This window comes from Callorhinus ursinus, unplaced genomic scaffold, assembly GCF_003265705.2.
Source record: "Callorhinus ursinus isolate GAN/ISIS: 27379988/994484 unplaced genomic scaffold, GSC_fseal_2.0 scaffold7, whole genome shotgun sequence".
Classification (NCBI taxonomy): Eukaryota; Metazoa; Chordata; class Mammalia; order Carnivora; family Otariidae; genus Callorhinus; species Callorhinus ursinus.
In genome coordinates this window covers 10,191,212-10,202,252 of record NW_027397069.1, presented here as the reverse complement: position 1 = coordinate 10,202,252, position 11,041 = coordinate 10,191,212, and the positions used below count along the sequence as shown (strand labels likewise).

Sequence of the window (11,041 nt, the reverse complement as noted above, 5' to 3'; positions counted from 1 at the left end):
CCTCCCCTCTAGAACCCTCAGTTTGTTTTTCAGAGTCCATCGTCTCTCATGGTTCGTCTCCCCCTCCGACTTAGATCTTTTTATTAATTCTTTACAAACCCTAAATCAAACATAGAAACAGCTGTTGCTTTGAACCACGAAAAGAGGGGCTCGATCCCAGGACCCTGAGATCAGGACCTGAGCCGAAGGCAGACGCTTAACCGACTGAGCCACCCAGGCGTCCGGACAAAACAGTTTTGAGGCAGGCTGCCTGTGGCGTGGGACCCTGCGCCCACACTTGGCTCTCCAAGCTGTCTGTCCTCGTGCGGGGTTGCAGCCACACAGGGGAAAGGGCATCTTTCCTGAATTTGCACAAAGCTTCCTTAGCCAGTCGGAGGCCCTAAAATATAATTATTTCTCTCCTCTTAAATGGGAAAATACTTTAAAAAAGAAACACCTTTCACAATCCACTTTCCTTCCAGGCCCCACAACCATTTCTCTCCTCTCTTCAAGGAGCTGCTTATGCTTCCTGCCTCCAGTTCTCCCTCCCATTCTCCACGGACCCTACTCTGGTCTGGTGTGTGTGCCCCCCTCTCCCCAGAACCGCCCCGGTCAAGGAGCTCTTCCTTCTTCAGTTTGCCATCGGCTTGTCCCCTCAGCAGTGTGTGACACCATTGATCACTCCACTTCTTCCTCCTTAAAAAAAATTCTTCACGTGGCTTCCAGAGTCTCTGCCCCAGTTTTTCTCTGCCCTAGATGGCTGTACCTTCTCAATCTCTTTTGTTGGTTCGTCCTCGACTCCTAGAATAGCTCTTTCCCATCTACCCTCAGCCTGAAAGGATCCGGCTAGTTTCGTGGTCGAAATGCCACCTGACCACCGAGTAGTACTCCAAAGTGTACTTTTTAAGCCTGAAGCTCTGCCCTCAACTCTGGAATTGTAGATGCTACTTGGCTCCTCCTCCTGGCTGTCCACTGGGCATTCTAATACTGAACTCTTGTTTCCACCCCTAAACCTGCTCATCTAGAGCTTTCCTCACCTCGGGGAAACAACTCCACTCTTCCAATGCCTGCAGCCAAAACCCCGATGTCTTCCTTGACCTGCTCTTTTTCACTCATACTTCACAGCCCATCATCAGCAAATCTTGTCAGTTCTACCTTCAAAAGAGATCCAAACTGCAAAATCTGGCCATCGCTCACCACTGCACTTCTACCAGCTTGATCAAAGCCACCGCCGTCACTCAGCGGGATTATGGCACCAGCCTCCCAACTGGCATCCTTGTTCCCAAAGTGACCTCCTGTTCCCAAGTGATCACAAAACCTTCCAGTGTCTCTCCTTTGCAGTCAGAGTAAAAGCCAAAGTGGTTAGGGTTTACAGAGCCCTCCACAAGCTGCTGACACCCCACACAAGTACACACTCACAAACACATAAAGATGCGTGGGCACACACACAGACCCACAATGACACATGAACACACCGACAAGCACACATAGAGACACTCAGATACACACGTGGGCATACAGGTGCACACACACAGACCCCGTTCTCTGACCCCATCTCCCACGACGCTCCCCTTCACCCTCTCTGCTGCAGCCACACCGGCCCCTCCAGTGTTGCTCAGACAAGGCAGATGGGCTCCCCGCTCCGGGAATGCGCTGCAGAAACCTAGCCACATGGCTAGCTCCCTCTTTCCTTCAGGTCTCTCCCCAAAAGTCATCTTCTCAGGGAGGCCTCCTCTGGCCACATAACTAAAATTTAAAAGCCAACCTCCCCCCAACACACACTTGGTAGAACACCCCCACACCCACTGACTTAATTTCTTTCTCCTTAGCACATATCGTCTGATAAACTAACCATTTCCCTTACCTTACTCTTGTCTCCTCCAGTGGAATGTCAGCTATATTTGGGTGGAGATTTTGTCCACTTCGTTCACCATATCTACAACATGGGAACGGATGCCTGGAACGTAATAGCCCCCCAATAAGTGCATTTTGAATTGTTTCAGTGAATGAGTAATGCTGTGCTTAACGTGAAAGCAAAAACCTGAACCATATGAGCCATTTGAAGATCTCATGGCAACGAATCCTCTGCTCTTACACTGGCTTCCCCAGGCTCTTCGAATCCCCGTATGTCAAACCGACCGCCTGGCTGTAGCTTTTTCAGGCCACTATTCCCATAACAGTTGTTCGTTCCTCCCAGGTTTCAGTGATGTTCAGCAGTCTCTGACTGCCTCTGCTTTCTCAATCATTCCTCAAATGCACCTCCCACAAGGTCTGTGACAGCTGGGGATGCCCTCCAGGATATGGGAGAGGAAATGGAACACAAAGGTCAATGGGCAGGAAAACTTGCATTTTGGGCACATCTAGCAAATAAAACATAATGTTTGGTGATGAGGTGATTGTGGTTACAAGTTTGTTTTCCGAAACTTGGACAATCAACTCTAAAAGAAAAAAATAAAGAGGAAATTGATCGTGCTGACATGACATGAATGCTTAATTCCATCATTGTTTTCCACCTTTTCCTCATCTCCCCAAACATGAACTATTGCTTTTTAGATACATTAATTCTCCAACGCTCTATATCTATATATCTGAGAGTAAGAGAGGGCTAAAACAACCCAGGGAGGCAGAAATCAGTCAATGGTCCTGCCTCTCTCTCCTCATTCCACACATACATACAAGCTCATCTGAAAAGTCCTCTTCATCACCTCCTACTCTTAATCACTTTCACTCCCAATCAATGTTTTTTTTTTTTTTTAAGATTTTATTTATTTATTTGACAGAGAGAGAGACAGCGAGAGCAGGAACACAAGCAGGGGGAGTGGGAGAGGGAGAAGCAGGCTTCCCGCGGAGCAGGGAGCCCGATGCGGGACTCGATCCCAGGACCCTGGGATCATGACCTGAGCCGAAGGCAGTCGCTTAACGACTGAGCCACCCAGGCGCCCCCAATCAATGTTTTAAAGAGAAAGCATCTGAGGCGCCTGGATGGCTCAGTCAGTTGAGCGTCTGACTCCTGATTTCAGCTCAGGTCATGATCTCTGGGTTGTGGGGTTGAGCCCCACGTTATGGGGGCTTTACGCTCAGCAAGAAGTCTGCTTGAGATTCTTACCCTCTGCCCTTCCCCTCCACTTGCAGCGCGCGTGTGTGCGCGCTCTCTTTCTGAAATAAATAAATCTTTGAAAAAAATAAAGAGAAAACATCTTCGTTACTACATGTCACTCTTCTTTCCCTTTTACTTCCATGTCTCTACTTCTCTGATACATACACATCTGCCTCCCTGATATCTCAGTGCAATATTCCAAACTTCTCTCTTCCCACACCCCTGTTTTTCTCTCATAATCAGATAAGAGGAGGTAATGTCTGGAACTTTTTTTTTTTTTAAATACGGAACGCTTCAAGAATTTGTGTGTCATCCTTATGCAGGGGCCAGTGCCAATCTTCTCTGTATCCTTCCAATTTTAGTATCTGTGCCGCTGAAGTGAGCACTTGAGTTTTATTTAAGCAACTCTACACCCAACATGGGGCTTGAACTTATGACCCTGAGATCAAGAGCCGCATGCTCTTCCGACTGAGGCAGGCAGCCGTCTCTGGAACGTTTCAGTATTTGTATTTTTTTATCTTTAAAAACATATCTTTAAGGGTGCCTGGGTGGCTCAGTTGGTTAAGCGACTGCCTTCAGCTCAGGTCATGATCCTGGAGTCCCGGGATCTAGTCCCGCATCGGGCTCCCTGCTCAGCGGGGAGTCTGCTTCTCCCTCTGACCCTCTTCCCTCTCGTGCTCTCTCTCTCTCAAATAAATAAATAAAATCTTTAAAAAAAAACATATCTTTAAGTGCCCTCAGAATTGGAATGACTAGGATATCACTTAAATATAGTAAGAACGTGAACTTTGGAGATAAAGAAACTTGGTTTTTAAAGTGATAATAATTATATAGTCAGATGGAATAAGTATTACGAGGATATGAAAAAACAAGATCCATCCCTCCCTGCTGTGGGCATGTCCGTGGGATGTAGCTTTTCCAGAAACAACTCAGAAGTACCTAGTGAAAAATGGAAAGCAAAAAACTTTGCGTTTTACATCTGGATGGGACCCTTTCCTTTGTTTTATTGTAGCTCACTCTTTAGCTAATATGGGTCAAAACTTCATCAGAAAACAAAATAAACGTAAGAGAGACAGTCCATAGCAAGGTAAATACCATACACCACAGAAGACCCCCAATTCAGGATAGTAAGGGAAAATGGTGGGTGCTCATTAAATTCTAACTGGCTGAGAGCATAGTACAGGACTCAAAGCATGGAAAAGACAGAACTAACAGAGTACTCTAATGAATTTTTTATAATGTGTGTGTGTACGTACATATATATACAGACATATGCACGTACATTTCTTCATCTACACACAAACACAAATGCATTTTAAAAAAATAATATTTTATTTATTTATTTGAAAGAGAGACAGCAAGAGCGAGAGATGAAATGCAAGCGGGGGAGTGGGAGAGGGAGAAGCAGACTCCCAGCTGAGCAGGGAGCCCGATGCGGGGCTCGATCCCAGGAGCCTGGGATCGCGACCTGAGCCGAAGGCAGGTGCTTAACGACTGAGCCACCCAGGCGCCCCAAACACAAATCCATTTTAAGAAAAGTGTTCCAGACACTTCAATGAATCAGCATTGCCCGGGACATTGTTTGTTATTTTTAAGTGAAAATTTTTTTAAAGATTTTTATTTACTTCAGAGAGAGAGAGAACACAAGCTAGGGAGACAGGCAGAGGGAGAGGGAGAAGCAGACTCCCCGCTGAGCAGGGAGCCGGATGAGGCTTGATCCCAGGACCCTGGGATCAAGACCTGAGCCAAAGGCAGACATTTAAACAACTGAGCCACCCAGGCGTCCCCCATTGAAACATTCTGATACAGTACAGCCTCAGAGGATACCAAATGCCAAAATAAAAACACTGTTTCCTCATAATTTGCAGAAAAATTATATATTTATACATATATACACACAAGTATATGATTAATGATGCAATGATGAGCACGAGTGTTCATTCTCATCATACTATCACTCTGTAGCTTTCATGCTATGGAGATTATAAATATCATAGAATTAGTGTAGAGCATTAAGATAAACAGTCTTAGGGAAAAGGGAAGGAAAAAGAACACAGATATGCTATTTTACTCTCTTAGTATCAGCATTAATGTCTTCTCTAACATGGTGTAACATTATTTGGCTCCTGGGTAGTTGTTTTTTTAGTTAATACTATATTTATCAGGACTTCAGTTTCTTCCCACCCGATTAGCAGCACCCACATCACTGGAATCTAGGAAGGAGCTAATGTATACTGAAACCAAATTTGATGCCTAGAAAATCCTTGAGTTGTTAAGAGGCACACCTGTGTTGTTTGGCAGGTGAGTTGAATCTCAAGAATTTCTGCAAATTTCCTGTTTAGTCAGCTAAACTGGTTTCACTCCTATTGAACAACCCTGGGGGGGTCCTCTATTTTTTCTTAATAACCATAATAATGCCAAAGAAATAACTTCCAATGCTAATCTCAGTGATTTAGGTCTCAAAAGTGGAAAGGTTCAGAATATATTTCAGGACGTTAGCTGCCTTCATGTCAAATTTATTAATTTATAGATAAATTAGCATTTTCATATTGGAAAAAATCTAGTTTTTTTGTAAAGACCAGATTATTGTTAATTAAGATATTACTTTGAATAATTTGGAGAAGTAACTTTCTAGCTGTATTCACCTTATATTCAAATTAAGGATAGATTGTCCCGAATAATTAAGTAAAAATTTCAGTGAACTGAATCCTAAAGAAAATAAGGAAACATTTATCAGTGGAAAGGTACTCTGTAAATGGGTTTGCAGATTAACTGCAAAGGTTATTTGGGACTCTATAATCTTAAAGTGAAACAGGCCATTTATTTAGAGATTTTAAAAAATCTCTATTCAGTCTGTTTTCATTTTCTAGATATTCTTATGTTGAATTACGTTTTTGTCTGTACTATGTACTATGTTCAGGTTTCTTCTGACTAAACAGGTTTTGAAATGCTTGCGACAGAAGACATTTTAAAATAAATGCTTGATTCATTACATAATATTCTTTAGGTACTAAAGGAAGTTAACGTTTTCATCTTTTGGTCAGGCATTTGTGGGCTCTAAAATAGAACTTTTTGGCAATTATGCTGTAGGTGCCAGGGAAGAAAAAGAAAAGAGTTTAGGTTGTCCAACCTCATACAACGGACAAAGGATAAAAGTAAAAGAAATGAATCAAATCCACAGGCGTGACGACCCTAGTCTGTTTCAGCGGGCAAAGGAGCTAATAGTGCTGTCATCCAGGTCTTAATTTATGGATCCCTTAAGGTATTTTCAACCCCTTTGAAGTTGAAATTGTGGGCTATGGTGTCTACAGTAAAAGAATATTTCTTTTTTCAAAGTTTTCAACCAAGAGATTAATAATCTTTCTCTCTATAATGCACACCATCTGCTTTACTAAATAAACACTTTATATGCATATATATGCATCTCAGCCAGTCAGAGCTGTGGTTCCCAGCCAGATTATACATTAGAAGCTTTGGAAAACTCACTCCCAGAGCTACCCCTAGAGATTCTGGGCTTAAATGATCTGGTGATGCAGCAGAGAGAGAGAAAGTCTTTCTTGGAGTTCTAAGTTGGAATTCCGAATTTATTTCCTCTGGAAACTATGTTGCAATGGTGATCTGGGTTTATGGATTTTATTTTAAGATTTATTTATTTATTTTAGAGAGAGACAGAGAGAGTGAGCCCACATGAGCAAGGGGAGGGGCAGAGGGAGAGAGAGAATCCACAAGCAGACTCTCCGCTGCGCATCAAGCCTGCACAGGGGCTCGATCCCAGCACCCTGGGATCATGACCTGAGCGGAAATCAAGAGTCAGCCACTCAACTGACTGAGCCACCCAGGCACCCCTGGGTTTATGGATTTTTTTTTTAAGTACAATAGGGAAAGCTACATAATCTGTTAAATAAACATTCAGGGGCTGGTCTAAAACACCAAACCATTCTTCATAGTTCTTTCTTTAAAACAAACAATGAGTTTTTGGTTCCAAACAATGAAATTTATAACCAACCTATTGAAAAATTAGAAACTGCTTGAGTCTTCAGAGTCACAATACTATACTTTTTATGTGTCAAAAGTGACTCAGGGTTTTGTCTGGGAAAAAAAAAAAAAGAAAAAGAAAGAATCAATAAATCTAGTGAGTACCTACCAGGAGGAAGACACAAAGAGACTCTCAAACAAGGCTCGAAATAAAGTACAAAACCAAAATTTGTGCAATTTTGAATTTTAGGAAACTCCATAGGGAATGTCCTGGTTCATGACTTTTTGTGTTTTCTGAATAGTAAACTGCTTTAGAAATAAGCATATCAGTCAGAAAAGAATATGGCAGAGAAATAATAGTGGAAATACGCTGGAGGGCAAGAAATGAGATGATAAAAGCTTGTTAAAAAGGCAAATCGTACAAAAGAATAGTGGATACTTTGTAGTCTATAGTCAAAGGTGATCAATTTGAATGGCAGCAAAGATGAGAAAGATGAGGGGTGCCAGGTGCTTCCCAAACTGTTTTTAACCTTGACACACCAGGATAAGGTGGGACCAAGAGCAGTATAGAAATGGAACCCATATGCACACAATCTTCACCCTTATTCCCATTCCTATGAGGCATGACATGACCATGCACACACAACACAGTTCCCTGGGCTGTTGCATGGCTCAAGAGTAGGACTTACCCTGTGTTGTCTCAGCACAGATGACAGCATTTGGGTGGAAGAAAAAGAGACAGGTTTGGGGCGCCTGGGTGGCTCAGACAGTTAAGCATCTGCCTTCCACTTGGGTCATGATCCTGGGGTCCTTGGATTGAGCACTGCATCAGGCTCCCTGCTCAGCAGGGGTCTGCCTCTCCCTCTCCCTCTGTGCTCTGTCTCTGAAGTAAATAAAAATCTTAAAAAAAAAAAAGAGAGAGATAGGTTTGAGTTCATTATACAGAAAAACTTTCTAAAAGGCTGTCAACACAATACAAAACCAAACCAGAACACATGCACTGAACCTCATGGGGCCGAAGTTTTAGCATGAACCGAATCTCAAGAATATCTCAAGAAAGGGGTGCCTGGGTGGCTCCATCATTAAGCGTCTTCCTTCGGCTCAGGTCATGATCCCAGGACTCTGGGATTGAGCCCCGCATCGGGCTCCCTGCTCAGCGGGAAGCCTGCTTCTCCCTCTGCCTCTGCCCCTGCTTATGTTCCCTCTCTCACTGTCTCTCTGTCAAATAAATAAATAAAAATAAAATCTTAAAAAAAATCTCAAGAAATAGAATCATTGGGCCGAGTGTGGAGTGTGTCCTAATGGTCTCGAATGGTCCTTCCAAATGTAAATTTTGATGATTCTATAATCCAACCTCCTCTTTTCTTCACAGACATCTAATCACTTCCGATTTCATTCTGCACCCATTGGTTAAAACAAAAAGTGACAAGAGCACACTTATCGTGATGAGCACTGAGCAATGTATAGAATTGTTGAATTCTATATTGTATACCTGAAACTAATATTAACACTATATGTTAATTACACTGGAATTAAAATAAAAATATATAGATATTAGAAAAAAAGTGACAAAGAGGAATTGAGAAACTCTTCACAATGAGTGAAAGTGTGAAACACAGGGGTAGCAACTAGCTTTATTGTAGAGGACTGATTTATAGGTTTTAGACCTTTGGTTACTTTTGGCAAGAAGTGAATCCTGAAAGCTCATACCAAGAACTGCAAGAACTTTAAATGGACAAATAATAACCCCACAGTAAAGCCAATGTCTTTGTTCTGTCATTTATGCCCAGATTTGTGACCTCAGAAACTGAAAGGACACCTTGATCTTTATGCTTAACTCGACACAGCAATGAAGAAATGAATGAGTTTATTCTTCATTTAGGTGCAAAAGGTGGTAGTTCTAAAAAAAAGTAGAACAAGATGTGGAACAGTTTCCACTGTGATAGAGCCATCAGCTGATAGAATAGACTCACAGAACTGGGAGCCTGACGGGACCATACAGGCAAAATGTCTTTAAATGCACGTCCTCCGCTTAGTGCATTAGCACAAGCTATGTGGCTGGAACATTCAAGATCGAAATTGCAGCGAAGGCTCCGATGGAGCTTGTGCTCTGCATACGCTGATGTCTTGAATTTAGGCCTGTGCCACACACCTCTTTACAATGACTCTCTGCATATCACGGGGCCAAAAAGAACTGCAGGATTTTAGGGCAAGGCCGATTTTAAGCCCAGAACTGCAGTCATCCCTCCGTGACAGACTGAACAGGGTCACGCAAACGAGCATAGCATGAAAACCTTTAGAGTTCAGGCCGTGTCCTTTCGGAGCTCACAAAAGGCTTTTTCTTTTTTAAGATTTTATTTATTTATTTGACACAGAGAGAGAGAACACAAGCAGTGGGAGGGGAAGAGGGAGAAGCAGGCTCCCCGCTGAGCAGGAAGCCCGATTTGGGGCTGGATCCCAGGATCCTGGGATCATGACCTGAGCCGAAGGCAGATGCTTAGCAACTGAGCCACCCAGGCGCCGCACAAAAGGCTTTTTCTGCTCTGTTTTTACACTCTAGAAGCCAAGCTATTTGCCAGGGGTAGGGCTAGGGAGGTGGAGGGGTGACGGTGGGGGCGGGACGCAGCAGATTGTCCACGTCCTGCTGCCAGTCTGTCCAACAGGATAGCAGCTCTCCACGGTCCCGGCCCTGAGATACGGGGGCTGGGGGCGAGGGGCACGCAGGCCACATTTCCCCCGACCGCGGGCGCCGGGCCAGCCGTTTGGAGAGAACCCGGGCAGCGAGCCTAAGAGCTCCCCGCCAGCCCTCTCGGCCCAGGAGGGAGCGTCCTGGACTCGGGCCCGTGCGCGCCCCCTAGCGCCGGTCCGCGGACGGGGCGGGGCGGGGGCGGGGCGGGGGCGGAGCCCCGGGGCGGGGAGCGCGGGGGGGGGGGGGGGGGGGGGGGCGGGGCCCCGAGTGGAAGCGCGAGCGCGAGCGCGAGCGCGGCTGTAGCCGGCGGCATGGCGAGCACGGCCTCGGAGATCATCGCCTTCATGGTTTCCATCTCCGGCTGGGTGCTGGTGTCCTCCACGCTGCCCACCGACTACTGGAAGGTGTCCACCATCGACGGCACGGTCATCACCACCGCCACCTATTGGGCCAACCTGTGGAAGACGTGCGTTACCGACTCCACGGGAGTCTCCAACTGCAAGGACTTCCCCTCCATGCTGGCGCTGGACGGTCTGCATCCCCTCGGCCCCTGCCCCCAGCCCTCGCTCCTGCCCGGCAGGCGGGGTGCCCGGACGCGTGTCCGTCGGGGGCGCCTGCCGGAGCCCGGCACCCCGGGGCGGGAGAGGGGGACACATCTGGGTGGGGTGGGCGACTCAGGCGTCGGGGGGCGGCGGAGGGAAGCACCTTCGCAGTTCTGAGAGTCGAGGACATGATTGCGGGATCCCCATCTCTCGGGGACCGTTAGGCCACCGAGTCACGCTTGTCCCCTCACCCAGCACTCCCCGAATGAGCTGCGTCCTGATTAAAGTGGTATCATCGGCTTGTCAAAGCCGAATTTGCTTGTCCTCAACTCCCTTTAACCATTTTGTTAGTTGTTTTAAAAATAGGCAAGGGAAAAAGTGACATATTGCAGGGAGTGTCATCCCATTCCCACCTCCCCCCACCCCCCACCCAAGGGGAAAAAAAAGCAAAACAACCCCACGCTTCAACAAATGTGTCCTCCTGGGCTTTAATGCTTCTTCCAAGTTTTATGCAAATAAATAGCCCTTGCCTATGCTGCAGTGGGTAGAGAATGTGGCTAGCAAGAATCTTGTGCCAGAGACTGCCAAGGCCTGTGTCCCTGCCTCCCTCATCTGCTCTCCGGGTCTCCTGTTGTTCTTTTGTAGATTGCTTTCTGCTTTGTTCTTTTTAGTTGGGTTCTATATTGAATTGCATTAGAGCGACAGGTGGATGGTCACGTAGAAAACTGGCTCTGTGTTAGTTTCAAGAGAACAGTAGAT

At 45.5% G+C, this 11,041-nt stretch overlaps 1 protein-coding gene and 1 non-coding gene across 6 annotated transcripts in view; one reads left to right on the top strand and one right to left on the bottom strand.

Moving 5' to 3' along the window:
• The window catches only part of CLDN10 (claudin 10), a 122,122-nt gene that overhangs the window by 75,452 nt on the left and 35,629 nt on the right, over nt 1-11,041 (top strand). For 3 of the 5 annotated variants that reach the window (XM_073894392.1, XM_073894393.1, XM_025874682.2), the window contains exon 1: nt 10,019-10,271. The exons of the other annotated variants lie outside the window; for them this stretch is intronic. In XM_073894392.1, the coding sequence (XP_073750493.1) occupies nt 10,052-10,271 (220 nt within the window). In that variant the 5' untranslated portion in view covers nt 10,019-10,051. Of the gene's footprint in view, nt 1-10,018; nt 10,272-11,041 lie in introns of those variants that run through there. 5 annotated transcript variants of the gene reach the window in all.
• On the bottom strand, nt 3,355-3,462 carry LOC112827018 (U6 spliceosomal RNA). The gene has a single exon (XR_003209133.1). It is a non-coding gene; the product is annotated as a U6 spliceosomal RNA (small nuclear RNA).